General features: G+C 35.3%; 1 protein-coding gene across 2 annotated transcripts in view; it reads right to left on the bottom strand.

Annotated features, from left to right (window-relative positions):
• The window catches only part of Adk (adenosine kinase), a 500,383-nt gene that overhangs the window by 317,526 nt on the left and 155,545 nt on the right, over nucleotides 1-27,312 (bottom strand). For both annotated transcript variants that reach the window (XM_063238694.1, XM_063238695.1), the window contains exon 4: nucleotides 8,476-8,554. In XM_063238694.1, coding sequence (XP_063094764.1) covers nucleotides 8,476-8,554 — 79 coding nt within the window. The remainder of the gene's footprint in view (nucleotides 1-8,475; nucleotides 8,555-27,312) is intronic.

Genomic DNA, 27,312 nt, shown 5'->3' with positions numbered 1-27,312 from the left:
AGCTCACAGTTCACAGAGGTTCCAGCCCTGAATCCAAGGCAGGGTGGCACATGGCAGAGGGCAACAGTTCACGATGGGCAAAAGTAGCAAAAGCAACAAGGGACAACCACAGCTCTTTCTACCTCTTATATCTTATCCAGGCTATTTATTCAAGGAGGGCAGCTCACACCCTTAACCCTGCTGCCCTTGAGCCTAGCATTACACCATGAATCAACCCAGCATCACAAATCTCTAGATCCAGCCACCTCTGAAAAAGCCCCATCTGTGACTGCAGGAGGCTTGGGGGGCCATGGAGACACAAGCCATAACGGTAAGGAAATAAATGTGTAAGGTTTTTAATCTCTTATTGTTTAACCCAGTTAGCCTCTGCCACATTACTAGGACAGCTCCAGCAAACCAATACAGAATTGGTTACTTCACTTACATAAGTGCTATTATTTAAACAAAAGAATAGTACACTGGTTAACAGTGACAATAATAATGATGATAATAGGGTACCTATAAAATCTGATTGGAAAAGAAAAAAATAGTAATAGTGTAAACAACAAACATGTGTCAGAAAATACAGCTATGTTTGTAATATTTCTTTTGTTAAAATAAATACAGGAATTTATTTTAACATTTCTTAACTCTTTGGTAATTACATTTTAAAAACCATGTTAGATATTAAGATATATAAAACATTTTTGAAAACCGATTTTAATTAATATTTAATAAAAATTAACAATAATACAACTATTTTTATTCCATGAAAGAAGATACTTTACCTTGGGTTCCCTTTCCATTAATAATTCTCTGAACTGACTAAGATCATTAGGCCACCCTAATGACCCTAATTCTTTTATGTATGGTAAAAATATAGCAAAAGTATAAGGACCCTGGATGTCACCTTATTAAACTTCATCAGTGAAATAGTTTTAAAGCACAGAAGTAATAGAAGTTTGTGGGGTCAAAATTGGATTCCAAATAAGCTAAAGTATTAGTAAAGGAACTGAAAGTGTTCTCTTCAATTTGGCTGCTCTTATTTTTGGTGACTTTTTTCCTTGAGTTTTGAAACAGATTTATTACATAAAAATGGATGATTCAGGCCAGGAGTGGTGGTCCACACCTGTAATGCCAGCACTTAGGAGACTGAAGCAGGAAGACTGCTGCAAGATGGAGGACAGCCTGGGCTACGAAGTAAATTCAAGGCCAGTCTGAACTGCACACTGAAACCCTTTCTAAAAAAAAAAACGAAGACAGGGACCATTTGTGGTACGAGTTTCCTCCAGTCTCCTTGTAGCCCCTTCATATATCAGCAGACACTTTTAGAGAAATGGCATGTAAAGATTTACTTTATTGTAACTTTCCCCCCACCCTCATGCTCATGATATAGCCAAGTTAGGGAAAAACACCTTTTTAACCCAATATTTCAATAATATTTTACTGCAGGGAATCTTTCCCATGTTCAACAACAATAGCCATTTTTAAGGAACTGGTCTAAGGAGGCCACATTCTGTATCTTTCAAGTGAAAAAAAAATCATATTTTGAAAAAAAGTGACTACAAATACTATGAAAGCATCAACATCACAGGTAAGCAATCAAACTCCTTTTTAGTAGTATTGTGCACAATATCTACAGGGTATTTACCAGATGGCATTTTTAATTTCCATTAGCAAGAAATGTAGACAGAAAAAGAATTTGTCAAAATTTGTATGTGTGTTGTCTGTCAAACATACCGAAATAGAAGGAAAAAATGGAGATAAAGCTTTTGTAAATAATGAGGGGAAGAGGGAATGAAGGGAAAGAAGAGGATTGGGGTAAAAAAGAGAATTAAGATATATTATGTAACAGGTACAAATTCCCTATACGAATGTGGTCATTATGCGTATCTAAAGTATAGTGATAAAATTAATCTAAAAAGCAAAACATATAGATATGTAAGTCTAGAATTTATTCAGAAATAAAACAACAAGGTTGTACGTTTATGTTCACCTGTAGTTTCATTAAAAGTCTTCAATCTGATTTGACAAATCAAAATACTTAAGAGTTTGGGGACATATTCAGGTTGACATGATTGGCTGCATTACTTGATATATATTGTATTATTAGTAATATCTGAAAGAACGAGCTCTATGCTGTAAAAGACCAATACGTTCATTATCAAAATCTTCCCTTTGACTCTCTTGTAGTTAGGTTGAAATTTCAGGTTCATAAAATGTAACTTTATTCATTTTCACAGAGCAATCAAGGCACCATATCATGATGGGTGCTCATTGGTGTAGCATCCCTAAACTAACATGGAGGTCACTATTCTCAATGAACGTGAGTATTTTTCTTCTTTTCTTGGGAGATTAAGTAATAAGAAGTATCGGCCTATCATTTTCCACATCAGTTTTGACATCACAATATCTCACATGTCTAATCCCTAGTCCTTTTCTGTCTATTGCACAATATGCTCTGTTTTGGTTATGTACCTCCAAACCCAGTTGTATGTGTCCTATCAGGAAAAGATGATAGTCATTTGTCGTCTGGTTGGGAATACATGAGTTATGGTCCTGTTCAGACAGCCATTTTCATGTTTATCATCCAAATTCAGCATAATTACAATAATGAAAATGTTAAAACTTAAATTAGCCATATTTCAATATAAAATACACTGCTATTTGACAGACTTTTAATACTAATAATTATGACATTAAATTCCATACTAGTTTTCTACTGCAGCCTAAATAACTTACTATAAACTCAGCAGCTTAAACAACACTTTATTACTTTCTAGAGACACAGATGACTAATGGCTCCATTCCTTTTCTTTTCTTTTTTTGAGCAGAGTCTCATGCTGTAGCTCAGGCTGCCCTCTTAACTTTCAGTAATCCTCCTGCCTCGAGTGTTGGGAGTGCAGAGATTACACGCATGCCTGGCTGATGTCCCCATTTTCTTCTTGTCTTCAGTGCTAGTACATTTTCTCCTTTCTTTCTTTTTCTATTTTAAAGGTAGTAAAATACAACAAAACAAGACAGAACAAAGCCAATCGAGACAATGCAGTGAAATTGGTACAAACTTCACAGCAGGATACCGGGATAACAGTAAAAGGTATCATAGTATATCTCATTATCTTCACAATAGTTGTCCATTCAATCAGGTATAGCAAAATCAAACCAAAAACAGAACATTATAAAACCTATCAAAACAGAATATTGAATAGAGCAAAATAATTAATCAGGACAAAGCAAAATAGTGAAAACAATACTGGCCTTCAAAGAGAAGACAGAAGGAGATCCCCCATATTTGCTATACTGCATACTGTCATCGTCTCAAGGGATGTTCAGACTTCTGGCCCCAGGTCAGCATAATCAATCCAACAATAGAAGCACTTACTTGCTTTATGTACCTTAGTTGCTATCAATCCCTGCTGTCCTTGACACCATTCAGTTGCTAAGGGGAGGGATGGGAGGTTTGGCTCATGGGAGACACTGTCTTGCTTGCTCACACCACCGCCAGTTACCAGGAAGGAGGGCTTGTTGCTTTCCACTTTTTCTTTTAAAAAGTAATATATCTCCTCTGAGCCAGTGGTGGTCATGGTTGGGAAAAGAATTAAGAAGCCAACTCCCTTCCTGAACCAGCCTGCGTGTGGGCTGGGAGACAACAAGAGCCCCCTGCCCCAAATTTGTGAGCAATCAGCTGATTCAGAGGAACACAGGCTGAGATGATAGCTACTAAAGTAAAAAAAACAACTTAATGCTTGTATTGTTTGATTGACTTTACAGGGTTAAAGCCAGTAGTCAGAGCATCTACTTGGAGGATAACAGTATACAATATAGCAACTATGGGGGATTTCCTTCTGTCTTGTTTTTGAAATCCAATATTGTTCTGTTTTATTTCCTTTAAAATAAAAATGAATAAAAAGTAGTATAACTTTAAAGAACACCCTGTCTGGCAAGTGTGAGGTCCTGAGTTCTATTTCTGCTACCAAAATAAAACAAACAAAAACTCATCTATCTTGTATTTTTGTTGTTGTTTTGCTTTTTTGAGACAGGGTCTTGCTATACAGTTCAGGCTGCCCCTGAACTCACCATATAGCCCAGGCTGGCCTCGAACTTGCAGCAATCTTCCTGCCTTAGCCTTCCGAGTGCTGGCATTACAGGTGTGTGCCACCCTATGCCCAGCAAACTCACCTAGTTTAATACTTAACAACTTATTTCTGATTTAAATTTCAGCCTCCTCATTTACTGAAGAAAACATCCAAAAAGTTGAGCAGCCTGTGGCCTCACAAGAAAACGCCTTGAATAAGTAACCCATGCTCCCAAGAGCAACTCATGCTTTTGACCCATTATGTTACCTCATTGACAGTAAAATAACTTGAATTAGCCTGCTGGTCCTTCCTGAAGCATTTTAGAATATTTCTTTTCTTTAGTATCTACTTTTAAAATTACATTTTACCTGATACATTATACCTGACAAAAAATTTAACATCTTAACCATTTTAAAGTTTGTCATGTTTCAGTTAACAATGAGGAAACTGTCTGAAATACGTTGTCACTGGGAGATTCTGTTGTGCAAACATCACCAGTACCCTTTAACAAACTAAGATGGCCATGAGGTCATTAGGCAGTATGACCTTGGAACTCCTATTTTACTATATATGGCAATCCTTGACTAAAATGTTGTTATGGGCTGCATGAATGCATACAATTCCATGGCATTAAATACATCTGCATTTTTGTACAACTAACACTACCATTCATCTTCACACAGTTCATCATGCAAAACTGAATCTGTATCCACCAAACAAAGACTCCCTTCTTTTCCTTCTCCTCTACTCTGATAGTCATCATACTCCTTTTTGCTTTTGTGAATTTACCACCAACGATTGGATCCTGCAGTGCTACAATACCGTACTGTGACTGGCTTATTTTGCTTAGCTCAATGTGAGTTGTACTAAAGCATATACTCACATTCTCTACTTCTGAAAAGTTGAGCACCAGTCCATTGTACGCATATCACATGTTGCTTACTAATTTGTCCACTGGCAGACACTTGAATTGTCTACTTTTGGCGATTGTAAATAATAATTCTGTTTGGGAGTTAAGATTCAAATATCTCTTTGAGATTGCCTTTAGTTCTTTCGAACATACATCATCTTAGTCTATTTGGACTACAGTAACTTAACACCTTAGACTAGTGACTGGGTGGATGGAACAACAGGAATTTATTTTTCAAAGCACCTGAAGCTGGAAAGTTCAAGATGAAGGTGCCAGCAGATTTGATTCACTGTGTTCTCAAATAGGACACAGTTAATCAATAAAAAATGTTTCTGGGTATCTCGTGCAAAGCACTACACTGTCTAACCTTAGTAAACTCCCAAGTGGTCCTATCTCCATATACTATCTACTTGGGAGACTGGTCTTCAAAATACAAACTTTATGGAGACACAAACATTTAGTCCATAATATACTCTGAAGGATCTTCTGGATCTTGTGGTTAACTCCACATTTAATTCTTGAGGAACCACTGTCCTGGGTTCCATAGCTGCCGTACTGCATACATTCCCACGCACAACGCACAGGGTTCCAATTTCTCCACATCCTTGCCTACAATCCTCATTTTAAATTCTTCATTTGTTTCTTTGTTTCCAGAGTAGACCTAGGTGTGAGGTGGGCAGCACAACTTTTAAGAGAATCAAACTTTACTTAGATAATAATAAGGAAACTAGAGAGGAAATCAGAATTGTTTTGCTTTCAAAAGTCAGAAGCTATCATACTACCCTGGTCTCCTTTAGTGAGCTCTTCAGAGGGGCTTCACTAAAAGGTCAGAAAAAAATTCTTAGTAAGCTGACTACCCAGTGTTATGTGAGGGTGAGGGGTGAGGTTAGGATTAGGAAGGGAAAAGAAAGCTATTTGTGGGTATCTCTTTCAGTTTCCCTAGTTCAAATTAAAAATTTCCTAAAATCTAGGACCTGAGACAAAAGTCCCTTGACAAAAGTAAAGTGTCACAATTCAAATACGAATTGAACAGTGTGCTATAGATGCACTTGGAATGACATACAGAATTTGCTTTTAAGTTTTCGTAAACTGGAAAAACCACCTATGAGTAATAAAATATTTTATTTGGGTTCCTATAAGTTTATCTTTGCAGGGTGGGGAGGATTGTTCCTGTAACATATCATCATTGTATTTAACTGTTTAGTGTTCTCTGTCTCTCCATCCTGCTTCCCATATCTCCAAATACATTTTTCCAGAACCATAAAAGCTTCAAGGATATTAAATCCATTATCATCTTTTGTTTCTTCATCCAACACTAATTAACAAGATAACAGTATAATGAGGATCAAGAGAAGAGGAAAGGCTGGTGTAAAGGTTAAAGAGTGGAAAAATGCTAACATTCACAACATAAGCATACATTTTTTAAAAGCGGGGAACTTTTCTTGTCTCCAACTGCTCTGTGATATAGTAAGTGCTTTATATGCACCTATGAAAGTTGCTTGGATTGAATTGCTCTGCATGTAGTATAACTGTGACTGCTAGTCTGGGAGGAGGGCAGGATTTAAATCCCAAATATACATATATATATATATATATATATATATATATATATATATATATATATAAAATAACACATTAAAATATTAGACATGTGACCCAAAACTTCAAAAAAAATTTCTTAATATGCTAAAGATAAGAACAAAAGGTTGGAGATACAGCTCAGTGGCACAGTGCCTGCTTGGCAAGCTCAAGGTTGTGAGTTCAATCCCCAGCACTAAAATAAAATAAAATAAAATAAGAACAAATAAGCCAGTGCAAGACTGCACTGTTACAATGCATATGAAGTACTGTGAAATATGCAAAGGAAAAAACAGTAAACTGTGTTTGGTTTTAACAATGAGAACAACATCAGATAGAAATCTGGGGAAGGAGTTAGCACTGATTACATATTAACAAACTCAAAAAACAGAAATTGGTAAAGAATCCCGAGATCTCTCTCTCCAAATCAGAAGGGTCATGTGAGGATATCAGAAGACACACATCTACAAGCCCAGGTGAAAGGGCTCACAAGATAACAACCCTGATATCACCCTCATCCTAGAAGTGGCACTTACAGAACTGTGAGAAAGTACATTTCTGTTATTTAATTCACCAAGACTGTGGTATTTTGTCATGGCCACCAAAGCAGCCTAATAAAATATCAAAGGAGAAAAAATAGTTTCCTTTCTCTTAACCTCTGCTCACAAAGTGACCAACAGGACGTTTAATAAGAACAACTGACAAATACAAAGATCTCAGTCCATTTCATAATAATGACCATCTTAAACTTAGTTTTTACAAATTAAAATATTATAATACTATGACTAACTCTAAAGGAACAAGGTGGGAAGGAAGAAGGGAGACAGTTATCTATCTGGATTTTATTTCCCAATTTTCAACCTCTTAACACTTTTGGAGCGGGGCGGGGTTACAGGGAATCAAACTCAGGACCTTGCTCTTGCTAAGCAGGTGTAGTTACCACTGAGCTATACCCCAGCTCCTAATTTTCAACTTCTTGAGTCCTTAAAGTTAGTTAAAATACAAATGGAAACCATTAATCAATGAAAAAAATTAGAATGACCTGAGTCCATGGGAATGGATCTCTGACTGTAACAAGCAGGTCTCTGAGCTAGCTTTAAAACTGCAGAGGTATATAAGACTTATTCACAACCTTCAATGTTGCAAGTTTCAAAAGAACAGTAACTCTAAGTCAACACTGGCTTAGGCCGTTGGGAAGAGTAATTTTCAAAATGTGTTCAGTTATCCACTGGAAGATATATGGACAGGTATATAGATTCATAATATATGTGTGCAAAAGATACACACAGATTGACGCATATAAACTGTACCACAAACCCATTGATATGTGAAGTTCATTGGGTCAAGACACACCTGCCAGATTAGAAAAGCACAGGTAGCTAGCTCAGTAGTAGTACACTTGCCTACCATGAACAAGGTTCTACGTTCGAGTCCCCAAACCACCAAAAAGAAAAAAGTATCTCATAATCTCATATTAAGAAATTCAGTACACTGGCAAGCACAAGGTCCTGAGTTTGATTCTCTGGTATCAAAAACAAAGTTTTTGATACAGTAAAGGACACTACAAGCAAAGTTCATTCAAAAATGAATACATTCAGTTGATAAAATAAAAATGAAAACACCCATAAAATGTGTAGAATTTCTATAACTCAGTAACATATGAAAATTTTTAATAGTGAATAGATGAGTACTTCAGACAAAATGTAAATGAATAATATATTCAAAGATGTTTAAGCTTACCAATAATCAAAGAAGTAGCAATTAAAATAATCTTTGTTTATTAAATGGGCAATAACTGTTAAACTCCCAATCCAAAATAAACAAAACCACATTATGGCAATCAAATATAGAATGGAAACAATTATACAAAGTTATCAGAAGCTTAAAATCATTTTGAATCTCTGTTTTTAATTACTGAAATAATTAACCAACCTGAGCCACTTTCATTGAGTTCTGGGTAGAGCCACCAGCATGATATTCGACTTTGAATTTTTTCACAAGTTCATCAAAACTGTAAGGAAATCACAGCAGAACAGTTAGCATGTTAGTTGCCACAATGTAAATTTATTAGAAGTACATTAAAAGTAGAATTTTCAAATAACATTATATTAAATGAACTAATTTATTAAATTTCCATGCAAAGATTCTATAAATGTGTACCATAAGAATTCAAAATATGTCATTAATCTTTCCACTAAATAGAAAGCAAAAATTAAATTCACAAGCTGCCAGATGAGCCAAGTATAATGGCACACTTCTATAATCCCAGCACTTGGGAGACTGAGGCAGGAGGATCACTGCAAGTCCAAGGCTCCAAAGTGAGTTCGTGGCCAGCCTGCACTGCTTAGTGAAACCTTGTTTCGAAAAACAAAGGCTGACAAATGAAAGTCATATATGGCAAACAGTAAGTCAAAATTACTGGTCTCAGAAGTACTTGTTAACAGCAAACATACAGAAGAATCAGTGTGTCTTTTTCCTGATTCCACACAACCAAGAGAGTTTTCCTCAGAAATCAAAATTTTGCTAATTAATGAAACTCCAGGAGTCAACTTAAGAGACACAGAAATTATGACCTTACAACTGAAGATGGATGATGACACACATGTTCACTTCTTCCACATTTCAATGAACAATCACTCGTCTTATTTTTGTCTCTGTTTTTGTCCATTCTGAACACTACTTATAAATGGAAATTACTAACATGTGATCTTTGGTGGTGAGATACTTCTCTTTAGTGTATTGTTTTGAGGGTTGATACATTAAGTAGTATGTTATCACTTTTCATGGTGAAATAATATTGTATTGTATGGATATTTCATGTTCATCAGTCCATTCATCTGTCAAAGACTACTTAGGGTAGCTTTCACCTTTTTTTCTGTTTTGAATAACGCTGCTAAGGGCATCCATAAAAAATTTGTTTGTTGATACATAATATTTTCATTTATCTTGATTATATATGTGGGGGAAAGCTGCCAAGTCAAATGGTAATTCCTTGACTTTGTTTTTTTTTTTTTTTTTTGAGATAGGCTCTCACTTTGAAGTTCAGACAGGCCTTGAACTCACTAAGTAGTCCAACCTGGCCTTAAATTTGCAGTGATCCTCCTGTCTCAGCCTCCTAAGTGCTAGGATTTCAGGCCTGTGTCACAAGGTTCACCATTACTTGAGTTCTTGAGAAATGTCTAGAAACAGCCTACTTTCTTTTCACTCACGGAAAATACAGAGAAAATAGTCTCTCTAATTCTATGAAAAGTAGTAACTAAATATCTTTAATTAACTTTATGAGTGCTGAAAATTCTTTTAAAATCAATGTTGGTTGGATGGATAGTCAATGTAGTGTGTGCATGGATAAAACCTGAGATGAAAACTAGAAAGCTAACTAAAGAAAATACCAAGAAAAAAATATAAAAAATACAAAATGAGGAAAAATTAAAAGGCATAAAGAACTGATCAGGTACCCCAAGATCCATTTAATAAGGATCATTAAAAGAAACAATAGAGAAAATGAAAAAATAAAAAAGAAGGGCTAAAAAAAGAACAAGTTTCCAAACTAGGAAAAACACAATCCTTAGATTTCTCCACCCAAAACAGGTTTACCGGGGAGTAGGGGCTAAGATAATGTAACTGGATACATACTACAGCACACATTAAGAGAAAACCAAAGTGTCTCCAGTGAAGTTAACGTATATCTATGCAGGAATAAGAAGTGGACTACCGTCTCCTAAAGAACATAAGATGCTAAAACATAACTGAATAGTGCATTTTATGCTAGAAGACTTCTTTTGAAACTACAATTCAATATTTACACAAATTGTTAATTATCTGCTTCCAGTTAACAGAGACAAACACAATAAAGTAAATTTGATTCTATTAAGATCTAAAACTTTTTTATATAAAAGCAAAGCCAAACAAAAAGTTTAATATAAAGGAAAGTAGAGCACATTTTCAATATAAAAAAGCTTGTTTTTACCAAAAGTAAAATAATCATACAAAAGAACAATTAAAAAAATTTTTTTGATACTGGGGATTGACCTTGCACTTGCCAGGCAGGCCTTATGCTGCTGAGCTAAATTCCCAGCCCCAAGGAATTAAAATATTAAGGCACAGGTAAGTGGGCAAATTAACAATGAACCAAATAAAGAAATGATATTTTGGAAAGCAATGAGCCCCTTATACTAGTAACCACATTCATACACACAGATTTCTGTATAATTGAATTAAGTATATAAGGGGCATATATACAGATTTCTGTATAATAAATCAGTTGAAGATATAAATGTTAATATAATAAACTAGTTGAGTATATAAACTTTAAATTTTATGACATTAATAAGGATGAGAAAAAGTTAATGTAACACTTGTGGAGAGTTATTTGGCAATATGCAACAAGAGTCACAAAAATGTTTATACCTTATTACAAAACTACATTTGGAAACTTTATCCTAGGGAACGTAATCAATATCATAAAAAGTGCCACACAAATCCTGTTTATCCTAACACAGTATTTAATAAAGTGAGACTATAGAAAAATATAAATATTCAGAAAAAAAAGAAATTATTAAGTAAATTATGGTCACTAGCACTGGACTAAATGAAACCATGCTTGCAATATTTTAACTATTTACTTGTTTTATTATTGCAGAAAAATATAATATGAAGATATGAATAATATTGGGTAAATAAAAGTATGTATAAGATACTTTTATTTTTTATTTTAAAAAATAAAGGAAGCAAATTAAGATAAAAACCAAAAGAACAAACAATGTAAACCATAAGGATTTGCAGTTTATGAAACTTAAAATATAAGAAGGGCTACCTTATATATACTATTTACTTTAGCAAAGTTACCAGCATATAAAAATTCATTCAACATGTATTTGTTGATTTGGGGATGTCAATGTGAGCTGCAACTAAATACTCGAATTTACATCCTGATTTAGATTTCGTACCATGTCACCGTGACTCTAAAAAGGTATCCAATAAAATGATCCCATATGGAGATTTAAAGTCTGCTAAGAGAAAGATAATACTGACTTCTGGTAAAAATAAAAATAATGAAGGATCATCAGTATGCTGCTGGGAGCAGCAAAGAGCTAATTGTAGGACAGCCAGGCAGGGACTAATGACCAAAGTAAATACAGGCAACCTAACATAATCCATCCCTTAGAGTGAAAGCCCTTTTGGCATTGAAACACAGGCACAAGTATTAATGGAAATAAGTTCAGGATGTTGTATTACAGACAGATTCACCTTTTCAAAAGCAATAATTATTTTACTGACTACACCATGGCAGACAGGTTTTGGGAAGGTCAGAGAAAAACAATTGAATGGAACAACATTATAATGCTATAGTAAAAAACAAACAAGCAAACAAAAGCCAGCTATTTTTGCTGGTTGTCACTATAATATACTGGTCATTTCTTCAAGATTTCCAATAGTTTTTAACTTTATAAATTTAGAATGAAAACGATCAGCAAATAATTTTTTCAATGAATTTTAAGATAGTGGGTTAACAGAAACACAACCACAAAATAAAACTATACATTTGTTGTGATCTTGTTGGGGCCCACAAATTCACAATGCCTAATTTCGAGTGCTTCCCCAAGGAGTAAATGGAGGTTTGGGATTATCAGTATCACTCATTTGAGATTTCTCATAAACTCTTTAGGGATAGGCCATCCTCTCCCACTAACTAAGACTAAAACTAAAACCACTAAAAAAAAAAAAAAAAAAAAAAAAAAAAAAAAAAAAACCCTCCAGGGAACGATCCTTCTTAGCATAAGATCATCTCCACTCCAGAGTCATCCCGGGATTACACAGCCCATTGAGTCCCAGACCTCTGAGTTTCCGCCAGACCTGCCTGTCACTGTACACACCCAATAAATAGTGGCTGTCTATGTGAGTCACTCTCTTGGTCCCTCTGGAGGCACTGACTTCCCAGTCACTCATTATGTATTGTTAAATTGGTCTCTGTTTCTTATTTTATTCTCTCGCCTCACCCTTGATATAGGCAATCGGGGATCTCTGGCCAGGTCCCTAATATGATGTCATCAACTTAAGAAAAGTTAGTACTCAAGAAAAAAAACTGAACTCAGCCAAGAATTGAACTCATGGCCTGGCACTTGCCAGGCAGCTGCTGAGCTACATCCCTGGCCCCAGCCGTGTTTTACTGCACATGCTCTATGTACATACCTGTCTACTGATACAGAAAGACAATATGGGTACAGTGACTCACATGAAGTGTACTTACAGCTCAAAATAAGCTTATGAGACAAAAATTAACACCACCATCCAAACTGTCTATCTAAAATTACAAAATTAAAAGATTCAGTGATTTATTTGTAAACTTCTGATACTGAAATAGTAGAAAAGCTGAAAGAATCTTGCAATCAAGAGCTTCATACCTTTTACCAAAATATACCAATATTTAACACTTTATATGTGCTAGTTTTTCAGAATCACTTTGGAGTATGTTGTATACATCATGCATGTTAATGCATGGGTTCCTGTAGGTATCCAATTCCAATTAAGTGCCACTGCCTTCAATCCTGCCTGCCCTCTCATTCCATTAGCCTTCTGCCTTCCTCCAGGGAGACACCTGGCTGTGAGCTCAAGGTTTGCTTTTGGACAAGCTCCTAACTAAAAATGGACTGGTTTTGCTACACTGTTAAAATAACTTGCCTAATTCTATCCTTCTCCAAAACACAGGTCTGAAACTTGTGTTGAAATGCTTCTTTCCATGAATGACTGGGTGTGTTTTTGATCTGTATTTCCCACACTCTTCTGTTTTTCAAGTTTTATTTTTAAGCCTCTACACTACACCTGAGCTCTCCAAATGTGCAGACATACAAAATCAGTGAGAATACTAGAATGCAATGTTTATTCTTTTACTTGTAAGCCATCTTAAGTCCTTTTTTTTTTTTTTTTTTAAAAGACAGTCTCACATAGTTCAGGCTTGCTTTGAACTCATCATGCAACACAGGCTGGCTCTGAACCTGTGATGATCCTCCTGCCTCAGACTCAAGAGTGGTGTGATCTCTTTTGCATGTTCATATCTGGTATTTTGACTAAGTCTTCTGAAGTCTTCTGAACTGTGCAAAATAACAGCCTTAGTTATGTTTCTACCACCTTGTTTTGAAAGCCTATACTGTCATTATTTGGGGCTCTTTGTTATTGTTATTTGTCTCCTTTGTTTTTTCCTCTAACACAGAAAGGATAGATGTACATGTATAGGCTTATACATGCCTAGAACTTCTCCTAAAGAGTTTCCAAGAATTGATTTTATTATGAGTGATGGTATGAACAGTTACTTGGAGGAAAACAAGACATTACAGTACCACTGCTGATTCTCTATCATCTTGTTTGAAGTCCAGTAATGCTTTTATTCTTTGTTTTAATTGCTTTTAGTCTGCTTTGTATTATTTAATTTCAATATGTACAAAGATATGGACAGCTATTTTGAAGAGAACAGGACACATTACAGTAACCATTGTTGATTTTCCTATTGTCTGGTTTTGAAGGCCTGTAATGCTTTCATTCTTTTGTTTTGATGGGTTTTATACTATTTTGTCTTGTTTGAACTCATTGCATGTTATGACATGCAACTATGTTGAAGAAAACAAGAGACATTATGGTAACGACATGGACAATTATTTTGAAGAAAACAAGAGACATTATGGTAACCACTGTTGATTTCCTGTTGTTTTGTTTCAAAATCCTATGTTGCTTGCATTGTTTTGTTCTGATCTGCTTTGTTTTGTTTTCTTTTATTCCCTTTAAAATAAAAAAAAATTTTAAATATTAAAATAAAAAAGAATGCTGGGATCACAGGAGTGTACCACCATGTCCAGCAAGACATCTTAATTCTTAGTACATCCTTTCTCTCAATAATTCTGAAGGTGATGGTTATGTGTGATTTTATTTAGATCTTTGTTTTGAGAAGAATGAGAAAATTCAGATACACTATCTTCCAAGCCCTGTGTAGAATGATTTGATGGGTTTAAGAGTAGACTTGAAATGGGTGCAATCCATCCAATAACTAGGGACACATTAGAATTATATAAATAAGAATACTTAAAACATTTTGTGGCCTAAAACTAAATTTATTATTTATTAATCTTAAAAGGCAATTATTACTTAATTATTTTAAAATGGACACACAAATGAATCCTAAAAAGTCAGAACTGAAAAGTAAAAAGAATAAGAAAAATAAAGGGGAGGAGAGAAATTAAAGAAACGAAATAGCTCTTTAATTTTAACGTACGACTTTTCTGCTGATCTGACACGAAGCACATACTAAATAAATTTTTAAAACTTCACGATAATATCCTATAATATGGCACCAGTTATTCTTCTATGGATAAAAGTACTTAAACCCCAGAATTATAAACAAGAATATGTTCAAAAAATCCACATTTTACACTTTCCATTTCCACAGAAACTGAAGCCACTGTGTTCTTAAAATTGGCAACAAGGGAGAGAGGAGTCACCACAAGAGCATAGAAACAGACATCAAAAATTTTAAGCATTTTATGAAAATAGGCATATGAGGGATAAGTCACTTCATTAAAATGTTTGTAGAAAAACTCCAGAAAATTAACATCTTTAAAGCATTCATAACTGCCAAGTAGGATTTCTGATGAAACTCTTTCCAAAACTTTTCATCTAAACAAATAATAAATTTAAAACATCAGTAATTCTAAACAGGTTACAGTTATTAAGACCAAATGTTAATAGAATAACACAGTGGGGGAAATCCATAGGCAAATTCTAAGATTGAAAGCTTTGAAATCTTTTACCACAAATGTTTAGTGAGGTTGAAGAAAATCCACTTAAATGTCAGTTTGATAAAAGCCAAAAGAACATTTCCCACATGTGTTTATATTTAAGTGTATTTTAAAAAGATGGAAAAAGTAACAGACACTCAAAACTAAGGTTAAGCTATTAGTTCATAAAGATTGTAATTTAAAGATATTTCTCTAACCTCTAATTTTATTTTCTTTGATAAGAAAGTGGTTTTAAGCATGTGTTGCTTAGATAAGCCCTTAGCCAATTCTAAAATGTTTAAAGGTTTAATTATTCCCATTTATAACTCTGAAGACGAATAAGATTTTTGTACATGAGATAAATACACCGTTGGAAAGTACTTTGTATTTTTAAGTATACATGATTAAAATAAAATGATTATTCCTAAACGTACATGAATGATGATATGTGCATTAAATTTCACTAAACCAATTTACAATTTTCATTAAACAGTAAATTGTTTGACATTTAATTTTAAACCATACAAGATAAAAACATATGTAAGGAAAAGAAAAATACTTCCCAACAGTGGTTCTCAAAATGATATGTGCAGTTGCCTGGTAAACCTAGAATGTTATCCACATGCCGCAGGCAGATCCGAAACACAAATTAGACTCTCCTTCCCCCTTTATTGGTTTGCTTTCTGCTGTTATTTCTATCAGAGAACCCCCTGAGTTTCTCTGATCATAGGGATGTTCTAGAAACACGTGTAACAGATATGGAGAAAGTAATCAATAACTAATCTCCCACAAACTTTAAAATAAAAAAAAATCTCTCATCAAAAACATTTATTCAAACATTTAAGTCTCTCAAAATACATCACACTGAACTTTCAATTGTGAATAGCACACTGTGTGTGACAGCCAACATTACTACAGCTAAAGATGCCGCCTAAATCCTAAGTCATACTGTTGAGTACCAGAGAACTACGGAGGCAACCAGAACCATTGGATTTTGAAATAAGCAAGAGCTGTTAGAGGGCAAACCAGATCTAGCAGCATTTCATCCCACCAGGCCACATTTGAGCCAGTAACAGGAAGCTACGAGACAAAAGTGAACACTTCCTTAACAGGCAAACTCACAGTTTGTTTGTCTCATAACACATCTGTTGATGCTGAAACAGAATGGTTAAGCTAAGGTTAACCAACATTACCCCATCAGCAAAACGTTCTCCCAGTGTAGAAGTACTCACAAAAGACAATCCAGACAAAAAGGAATAAAATGCTACCGGCAAGAATCGAAAGCCCTAGGAGTGGAGCATAAGAAGTAAGGGCCCACACGTTTTCTGGGAGCTGGGAGATCAGCACCACTGGTTACATCTAGAAGCAGCGCGATCCCCAGTACTGACAAAAAGGGAGGGAGAGTAAGTTTTAACAATTACAAAACACTGAAGTGACAAAATGGGGTAAAATGGCAAATGGAAAACCTAGAACAAAATTGCAGTTTCCCTCAAAACTGGAATGTGGGGGAGAATAAGAATTTAGGCAGCACCTTGTTCTGTGGACTATGCCATCACCAAGAAGATAAAACTCAACAGTCTCACTCTAGGGATGGAGACAAATGGGGGACTCTCACCTATCAAAACTGAAAATCAGTCTTCGCCTACTAAACCCTGGATTTTATTAAGGCAATCAGTGATCCTCTCACTCTGGATCAGAATCCATAGAGAAAAAGAGGGAAGACTCTGGAGGAAGGCACAAACTGCAGAATCTCTAGTTCTTATGTAAATAGTTCGGGTAAAACAAACAAACAATAAACAACTGTGGCAGGTGTGGTGGCACAAGCCTGTAATCCCAGCACTGGGGAGGCTGAGACAGGAATCCCAAATGGCTGTGAGTTTGATGTCAGCCTGGGCTACATCATGAGTTCAAGTCCAGGCTGAGCTACATAGTGAGACCCTGTATCAAAAAGGCAAAATAAAATAAAAAGTAAGCAACTAGAACTTATACCAGGTGGGAAAAAATAATGCAAAAATAACAGAAAAAGATTCAGAACTAATCCACACATTAGAACTAAAGAAAGCCACTTCCCAAACAACTACAAATAATATTTTCAAGGAACAAAAAAATGCACAAAAGCCAATGTGAACAAATGCAGAATTTCTTCAGAAAATTAAATATTCTTTTTAAAATAAACATCCAGAACATATTGGTTTGCTATGTGGATTGAGAATTCACTGAATAAGTTTGAACTCAAGACTATTCCCCTTAGCTCAGGAGAAGAGTACGTCACAAGAAATAGGCAGCAAACTGGGAAAATAAAGTCCCCATTCTCCAGTGAGAGGAGCAAAAAAGAGAGCTCCAGGCAATCACCCATTACAAGCGCTCTTGAAATGTGAAAAAAAAAAAAAATGAAAATTCAGCAAAGAAAGACTCAAACAAACCAAATGAGAACTTTAGCACTTAAAAATTCAATAAAAAACTTATTAGATGGGCTCAATGGCAATCTGGAGACAAGAATTCAATCAACACACTTAACTCAAAATTACTGTTTTCCAATCTAAACAACAAATAAAAAATTTTAGAAAAAGCCTCAGGAGGCTGAAGCAGGAGAGATTCCTCTGAGTTCAAGACCAGCCTGGACTACAAAGTAAGTTCAAGGCCAGACTGAACTGCATAGTGAGACCCTGTCTCAAAAGGACGAAAAACAAAAACCTATGAGATAATATTGGAAAAAGCTAATATTTTTATCTTCTGAATGCTCAAAAAGAAAAAATACAATGCAGAAAAACATTTCAGAAGAAATAACGGCTTAAAAACTCCCACTTTTGTCAGGCATGGCAGCACATGACTGTAATCTCAGCTTTTGGGAGGCTGAGGCAGGGGGACTGCTGAGAGTCCCAGGCCAGCCCGGCTTACATAGCAAGGTCTCAATACGTAGCAAATGGTGGAGTGCTTTGATTGCAGGCATGAGGCCCTGGGTTAAATGCTCAGGGCTGGGGGACAGAAAAAGGGAAACATTTTCCTAAAACTTGACTAAAAAGACCTCCTACCCAGACACACATGGAGAATCCAGAAGGAGAACTGGAGGACACCCAAAATGTAAAATGGAGAGGGTTCCAGCAGGAGAGACAGAAAGAGCTGACTGCCAGAAAATGAGCTCAGGAAAGGAGAATTTCAGAAAGGAAGCTGGTAAAGAAGAGAGAAGCCGGCATACCCAAGTGCCTACAGACATGTAAGACACTGTGGTATCACTTTATGGCTGGCCACTGCAAGGTACCAGGGTAGGCAGCCTTCCTCTGTGTTTGAAAAGCAAAGGGCTGGTGTTAGGTAGATCTGACGTCAACTTCCTTTTCATCTAATTGTATGACATGCTTATGTATTTTAAATTAAGCCTGGTGTCTAACAGATAGTGGAAACACACACACACACACACACACACACTCAGAGTGATGACCGAATGGCTGGACAGACAAAATATGAAAGAATCGAGTCTTGCTACTGATGCTAAGGTTTTTAAGAAAGTGTAGATTACCAACAAAAATAGATACCCTCAAAAGTTTTTAAAATAATATACTGCTGATTTGCTTTTTTGCCTAATGTCTCAGGTGAAAAATTAAATCAAAAGAATACAGAAAAACAATAATTTAGAATAAACTTTCCAGAGAAAAATTTAGTTAAAACACATATTTTAAGATTCACATACAGACACTATGTTGCTCGATGAGAGAAAACAAAATCAAATTACTTCTGGACTTCTGAGACCAAGTAGGGTCTTTCACCTGCTTCCCGCAAAGCGCACGGTGCGACGGGTTGGGTGTGCGTGATACTGTTTTACTCTTTCATTGTATTTTCTTGGACACATCACACACTTACTGAATGCTACCAAAGCACCCACATACATACACTGGGGCTTGAACCCAGGGCTTTCTCACTGAAGTTCCCCTAGAACCCCCTCCGCTTTGTTTTTAAGGCTCATTCTCACTACAGCTTTAAGTTACCGAGATTGAGGTAGAACTTTTGGGGCTCCTGCCTCAGCTTCCCACAGTGCTGGGATTACAGGTATACGCCAACACACCCAGCCACCAACTATTTTTGTAACTGTGGAAAAATAACATTTGCTCATTTCACAGAGAATTTTCAATTAGACTACCATTTAAAAATAGAACTAAATGACTGACAGCATTAAAGTTTTAAATTCAGACCTCAGTATTTTGGAAGATGCTTGATGCCAAGCATTTTAACTTCCACTGCACTAACGAAGAACAAAATCTATTAAGTAGCCCACTAATAATTTACCAAATGTTACAACTTTACAGAACAAATCCTAAGACCATCGCAATGTAAACTCAGAACCACATACGAAACACAATATGATACTATTTTCCCATTATTATGAATATAATTCTCATTTTGATAGTACTTTGTAAAAGCAAGGATTTTGAAAAGTTATCAGTATACCAGTTTTAACTTACATGTTTGCAGCAAATGACATTTAAAAACCAATATGAAAAGTATTTAGATATTGAGAAGACATTTTCTTTCATCTTCCAGAAAAAAATACAAAAAAAATTCCAATAAAGAAAACCACAAGTTCGTTGAAGTTTAAAACATCTGGGGACTATCTTAAGATATTCATTCCTAAGAGTGCTATATTAAAGAACAGCCTGAAGGCTAGATGATAAATCTGCTCTGAAACTGGAAGTGTGTTTTCAATCCCAAAGAATATAGTCTCTTTTTTCTTAAAGTGGGGAGGGGCTAAAATTAGGGGAAAAAGTGGCAAGAGACAAAAACATTCTTATTAAAAGTAAACTTTAAGGACAAAAGATTAGGTCTCCATGTAAGATATTTGTAATATTTTATACTTAAGTATTTAGAGCAAGTTTTCTTTCATTTCTTATAATTGCCTCTCCTCATTTTGTAAAATAATTTAAATAGTGTCTGTGTAAATATGTACAATTGTAATGATGTAAAGTACTGTGTAAAGTACTGTTTATTTGTATCCACACACACAAACAAATTTACAAGGATTTTATGAAACTTTGTATACTGTTTGCTTTCAATAATGGCAATGTATACTAACACTAGGTTGAGTTCTGTTAAAAAAAAAAACAAGATACCTGTGAGAATGCAATGTTTTTAATGACATATCAACAGCCAGAAGGTTAATACTAATAATCATTCTATAAAGACTAAGAGTATCAGGTGATAGTTTCACAGATGATCATTTTATTACTATGCCTCATGATTCCAGAACAGATTACAAATACTCGTTTGTGACAGATATCCCCAGGTACAAACTCTCACGGGATACTAGTAAATTCTCAGAATGTTGCAGTAAAGAATAAAAGGTTTAATTATGCTAAGAAAAAAAACAACCAAAGATGCACCTCCCTTGGGTACCAAGTAATAATAACCATGGGAAAGTTTGTTTCACAAAAAAGTCATTTGCCTAACAATGTAAAAATGTATTGAGGCATGATATATGTGATTCCACAAAATTTAAAATAAACTTCTTGCCAAGTACACTGATTTTGAAAAAGCATTCATATTGTTTTTGAAAATAATAACCAACACTGTAAATACAATGTAGAATAAAATAAATACAAAGTAAAATATACTTTTTTACAATAAAACTGAACTTCAAAAGTAAAACATTTTGTACAAACCATCAATATCCATTTGGAAGCAAAAGGAAACAAAAACAGGTAAAAGTACAAAGCCTCATATTCCAAAGTTATTCGGCTACTACAGGAGGGAAGTGTTGGCACTCAGGAATATACTGACAGTATAATTTGCAGATGAGTTTCTTCCCCAGTATTTGAAAGAATTAAATTACATTAGAGAAAGAAATTTCCAAATCTGAACACTTTTAGTATTATGAAGAACAGTCAACTTGATGCATAATTATTGGTTTTTAATGAGACATTATTGGAAGCTTTCTCTGTAAAAAGGCCAGGTTGTAGATATTTTAGGATATATGGATAAAGAGGAGAAAATACACACAGAAAAAATTATTTAGATACTTATCAAACAAGAGAAACTCAAATTTCCAAAACATGTTTTTTCAATATGACATTTAGAATATCAAATCATTAATTAAAAGTTTGGGGATTTTTGTTTGGTTTTTGTTGATGTTTTGTTATTCAGCTATACTAATAAAAACGATATTTTTTGTGTGAAAAATAAGAATTTGCTTAAGTGATTTTCAAAGTAACTGTTCCCTATCATCAAAATTGATCGGAAATATTCATCTGTTAACACTGATCTTTAACAATTTACATATTTCAACTTTAAAATTGTCTTTTCAAATGGATAAACACTGTCAAACACTGGCATTAATCCATAACCATATGATTTTAACTGAACATACTCCTAGCTTTCGATGGCATTTACAAAATTCTATTAGAATGTTCTCTTAATAGTTGCCTTTTAGCATGTCACTACAATATAGATTAATCATTTCCAATCCAAGATTAAGTAGAAGCCATGATGCATGCCTGTGTTCTCAGCACCCTGAAAGCTTGAAAGCAGGTTTCAAGTTCAAGCCCAGCCTTGGCAACCTGGCAACTTAGTGAAATCTTGTCTCAAAATAAAAAATTACATTAAATTTAAAAACTGGAGGTGTAGCAGCACCAGCACAACAATATTTTTAAAGGTGAAAATTCTTTTTTTTTTTGTTTTGTTTTGTTTTATTTTTCAGTACTAGAAATCAAACTCAGGACCTTGTGCTTGCCAGGCGGGCACTTATGCCACTGAGCTATATACTTGGTCCCTAAAAAGGTGAATATTCCTGACTGCATTATTAGATGGGTTTTGAAATAAGGAGGAAACCTCTGTCCTTGTTGCAACTGTTATTTGAGCAGAAGCACAAATCTACCACAAATGTGTATGAGATGGAGGTATCGCTTCTCCTTTTTAATTGCTGTTGGAATGGGCTGTAGAACATGTAGACTGGCATCACTTGTGATTCAAATTATGTTAGTAGCTATCAAATAACTTTACCATAAATATAAATTTTGTATAAGCACTGTTTTTATCTTATAATTAAGAAGTAATTATTGTTAAGAAATTATATAAAGTCTGCACCAAAGCTAACTTTCGATGCCATTTGATGTCCAATTACAGTATTTAAGGAGATTGTCTTCATTTAGAAAAACCTGAATCTTGATCATGAGCTCATAAAATTTAATGATCAAACTGATGGTGATACCACAGTCAAATGGCTCAAATTTCTGATGGAAACTTGCAGAACCATCTTCTCATGAGACCAATGAAATGTTGACTCAGGATTCTACCAGGTCAGTAAAAAATGATAGATTCACATATTTTCCACGAAATACCTGCTAATAAATAATATAATGAGTAATCATAGGCTCTAAAACACTATGTTTTCACAATTGTTGTAAATTTTTCCAAATGAACCTTTTTTCTGCTCCACACATATTTTTATCACCGCCAGCTGTAACACATCTTAATAGATTCCACTTCAGATTACACTGAATTCATGTTTTCTCAACTCCTTTGAAAATATTCTTGCCTGCAGATGTTCACACAGACTTTCATGAAGGCTAATTAATCTTTCAGGCACTTCAGACTCAGCACAACTCCTTGAATAAACATTGATCAATGTCCGTGACACCTGTCAACTCATCAAGAGCCAAGGAAAACCAGTTGAGTCATTACCATCTTTAATTGATTACTGATATTGAGCCAATATCCTCATTCTTGAAAGCCACTATTGTCACCACAAGACTAATCTTCTTTATATAATTTTTCCCTGATAACCATACTAGTGATTGGATGCAGGGCCTCATAAATGCCGGGGAAGTATTCTAGCACTGGGCTACATCCTCAGCCCCATTTATAAATTTGAAATGAGATACGGTCTCACTACACTGCCCTGGGTGGCCTCAAACTCATGATCTTCCTGCCTCAGCCTCCTGTGTAGCTGAAATCACAGGCGTGAAAAATCAGGCTCAGATTTTTAGTCAAATTTCATTTTTCTGAACACATTCCCTTAGCTGTTATAATAAAACACAATTGCATTTACTATCAATAAGTAGCTCTCAGGCCAGGTGTGAAGATATATGCATGCCTGCAACCCTAGCCCTTGGGAGGCTGAGGCAGGAGGATTGCTGTGAGTTTGAGGCCAACCTGGGGTACAAAGTGAGTTTAAGGTCAGCCTGAACTACCCAGCAAGACCCTATCTCAAAAAAAAAAAAAAAAAAGTAGCTCCCCTTGCCTGACTAACAATGGAGCCATTCAAAATCTTACTTAGGTGTTGCCTCATTTTCAGTGTGTGTGTTTATAACTGTGTGCACATGTGTGTATGGCCTGTACAGGAATATTTGCTGCTGTAATGTGATGCTGGGTTCCTCCCACTCCAGGTTACTGGAGATTGCACCCAGATCTTCACACTGAGCTACATTTTGTTTTTCATTTTGAGGATACCACTAAGTCACTACGTTGCCCAGGTTGAGTTCAAATTTGTAATCTTCCTGCCTCAGCCTCACAGAGTGCTAGGATTATAAGCATGTGCCATCATATCTGGTTAAGATCCTGTATTTTAAATTTGTAGCAGAATTGCCTTCCTGTGAACATAGACTACTTAGGTGTCTAGTCTGGGAAAGGCAGCATATACTGTATTATTTCAACAGCGCACAATAACACCATTTAATTTAAACAACCTACAGTCCACTGACCCTATAAAATAACAGATTTTCTCCTTTTCTTATTTTGATATCATCAATAAGCACTAATAATTTAAAAAATTGCTATACCACAGAAATACAGGCGGGACAACAGCACTGCCTCACTGAGGTGTACGGCATGCAGGCAGCCATGTAGGGCGTCAATGAGAAGCCACAACTAGTCCCCCAGGAAACTGGCTGCCTCTGCCATGGTTGTGGGGAAACCTCCAAAAAAGGATACCTAAAGGAATAAGCAATGAACCTAATGGACACTGAAACTCCAATTTCATGTAATATCCATGTGTCACACTCTTTCTTCCCTACACTATAAAAAATATTTAAGGACATGGCTTCTGGGCGGTAACAAAATCAAGCAGCAGGATGGGTTTGATCCGCAGCCCACAGCCTGCCGCGGTCTGCTGTATGAGTCATTTAGTCTCCTCGCCTTACCTCACTCTCCTGTAACACGTGAGTGATTGCTGTGGTTCTTATCTACTACCCAGTCCATGATAAAACTCATGAAAGATGATGTGAATGGATTCTAGAAAAATAAGACAAATAATTTAAGTTCATTTTTAATTAATGAACTCTGCCTTGCATTAAAAATGCTGATCTGTGGGATTCAAGAAATTGTGCTGGACAGCATGGAGCAAGAACAGAAGAGTACAGTGGTTCACCGATTTTACTGTCTATGAATTAACACGATAAATGAAAAATAAAAATAACTGAAAGTAATATTGAATACTCATTCAGAGTAAATGAACTTGGATTACATTAATCCAATGCCATAAACAATGCAAAAATTATGAAGCTTTTACCTTGGGTAATGCGCCTAATTAGGTACTTCAGAAATTTGCCATGTAGACCCCAAAATGCAAACACTTAGACAATAAATTTAATAAAAGAAGATATTTTTGCAATCAACTTTTCCTGGAGCTTGTTTTGTAACAACTAGCACCTATCTATAGGCTACTTTCTTTAAGTGGCTTTATAATTTTTCATCACAACCTAAGGTCTAAAATAAAGTTAGGGGGCTGGGGATTTAGCTCAGTGGCATAAGCGCCTGCCTTGCAAGTATAGATCTTGAGTTTGATCACCAGTATCGATAAAAAAATAAGTAAGTAAATAAATAAAATAAAGTTAGTATTATGCTTAGATTTTGTTTACTGGAGGGGTTTTTTGTTGGTGTTGTTTTTTGCTCTTACAGATAATATGGAAATATCTTTTTACACATAAAATACAGAAGTCAAAGAAAGGGCCCATACATTTTTGATAAATACACATGACTGATCTTCAAAGACTTTATGGCAAATTATATTACTTCTATAATTTGTGAAACAATTACCGTGTCCATGCTAATCAATACTATGGATTATTGACTTTTTACATATTTGCAAATACAGCAGCAGGCTTAAATTATTACCAGTTTGAGGAATGGATTAAAAAAAAAGATGTGGTATTATTATATGATAGACTATTACTCAGCCACGAAAAAGGATAAATTGGAGACTAAGGGAAATGGATGAGGTAAATGGATGCAACTTGAGACCATACTCATAAGCAAAATAAGTAAGACACATGTGTAAAACTGTATTGTCTCACTAGTGTGAGAAGCTGAAAGAAACAACATATATCTAACACACACACACACACACACACAGAGAGAGAGAGAGAGAGAGAGAGAGAGAGAGAGAGAGAGAGAGAGAAGGACAATTAAGATATACTATTCATTTCTCCGAGTTCACTGAAGAGAAAGACTTGTGCTGCTATTGTTTAGACAATTGAATGCAGATGTCTTGTGCTCCGGGTGAGCGATTTGGGAATGACAGTGTGCAATGTATCTACCATTGTTGCCCCCTGATTGACATGTTTTGAAATTTTTTCTTTCTCTTTGAAATAAAATGGATTTGAAAAAAATAAATAAATTATTACAAGTTAAAGAACATCTTTTCCTATGCTTTAGGGCCAGTAATATTAACTTTTCTAGCCACTTACAGACCTTACTCATTAAAAATGTGTAATTATTACTTTGTTAATGACTTTTGTAAGCTCTCTACATATTAAAGAAGTACTAATTGGACTGTGATTAATTTTTTTTCCAACTTGTATTGTGTCTCAATGTTTGAAGAACTTTTTGTCATGAATAAAAATATTTCACATTGTCAAGTATACATCTAATGAATATTTTTAAACCCAGAAATTAAATCCAAATAGAATACAAAAATGAAAATAAAAAACTGAATATAGAGAAAGTTTTTCTCTGAAAAGGCCAGTAAAATTGTTATATCCTTACAAAGAGACACAAAATAATTATTAGCAGAAATACAAAAGGAAACAAAAATCCATAGATCAAGGCACATTAAAAGATCACAAAAAGACATCACAAACAATAACATGGCAGCACATTTTAACATTTGGGCAAAATATACAAATACTTAGAAAAACAAATCTTACCAAGGTTAAGAATAAGTGAAAAAAATCTACAAGTCTTTTAACTGTTTTACAGTGCAACATTCCCACAAAGAAAGCGCCAAGTGTAGAAGGCATTATTAGTGAATTTCACCAACCATTAAAGAAGAAATCTTGCAGAGTAACAAACAAGAAGAATGTCAAGGAGAAGGCACATGTTAAAATTAATCACATCTACTCATCCAAGACAGCATGGAAAGAAGGAACCTGTGATTTGGAAAATGCACATACACCCAGAATCAGAACCTGAAGATACGGACATTTCTTACAATTTGATCAAATATTACTAAACACCCAATAGAAACCTGAACAAAAGAACTTAAATTTGCATTTCACAAAGAAGCGTATCCTGCAGGAATGGTGGGGCAGGCTTATAATTTCAGCACTCAGAAGGCTGAGGCAGGAGGATCACTCCAAGTTCAAGGCCAGCCTGAGCTGCATAGTGAAAGCTTGTCTCAAAAAGATAAAAACAAACAAACAATAAAAAGTCCGTTTGGAAGAATATTAGTAATCTCAGCTTCTCAGGAGGTTGAGGGAGGAAGACGCAAATCTTAGGCCAGGCTTGGCAACTTAGTGAGACTCTTTCTTTTTTTTTTTTTTTGGTCTTTTTCACTTTTATCAGGACCAGGGATCGAACTCACGACTGCCTGCTTGCAAGGCAGGCGCTTATGCCGCTGAGCTAAATCCCCAGCCCCCCTTAGTGAGACTCTTGATTCAAAACAAAATATGGTATTTTTTTCCTCCTAAAATAACATATCCTGTTATCCCCGCACTCAGGAAACTGAGGCAAAGGAAGCACTGCAAGTTCGAGACCAGCCTGGACTACAAAGTGAGCCCAAGGCCAGCCTGAACTAGACAGAGAGATC

The sequence above is a fragment of the Cavia porcellus genome, unplaced genomic scaffold, assembly GCF_034190915.1.
Source record: "Cavia porcellus strain 051 isolate PalLab524CR breed Dunkin Hartley unplaced genomic scaffold, mCavPor4.1 scaffold_28, whole genome shotgun sequence".
Taxonomy (NCBI): Eukaryota; Metazoa; Chordata; class Mammalia; order Rodentia; family Caviidae; genus Cavia; species Cavia porcellus.
The sequence above is the reverse complement of the archived record's forward strand: the minus strand, read 5'-3'. Positions and strand labels throughout refer to the sequence as shown.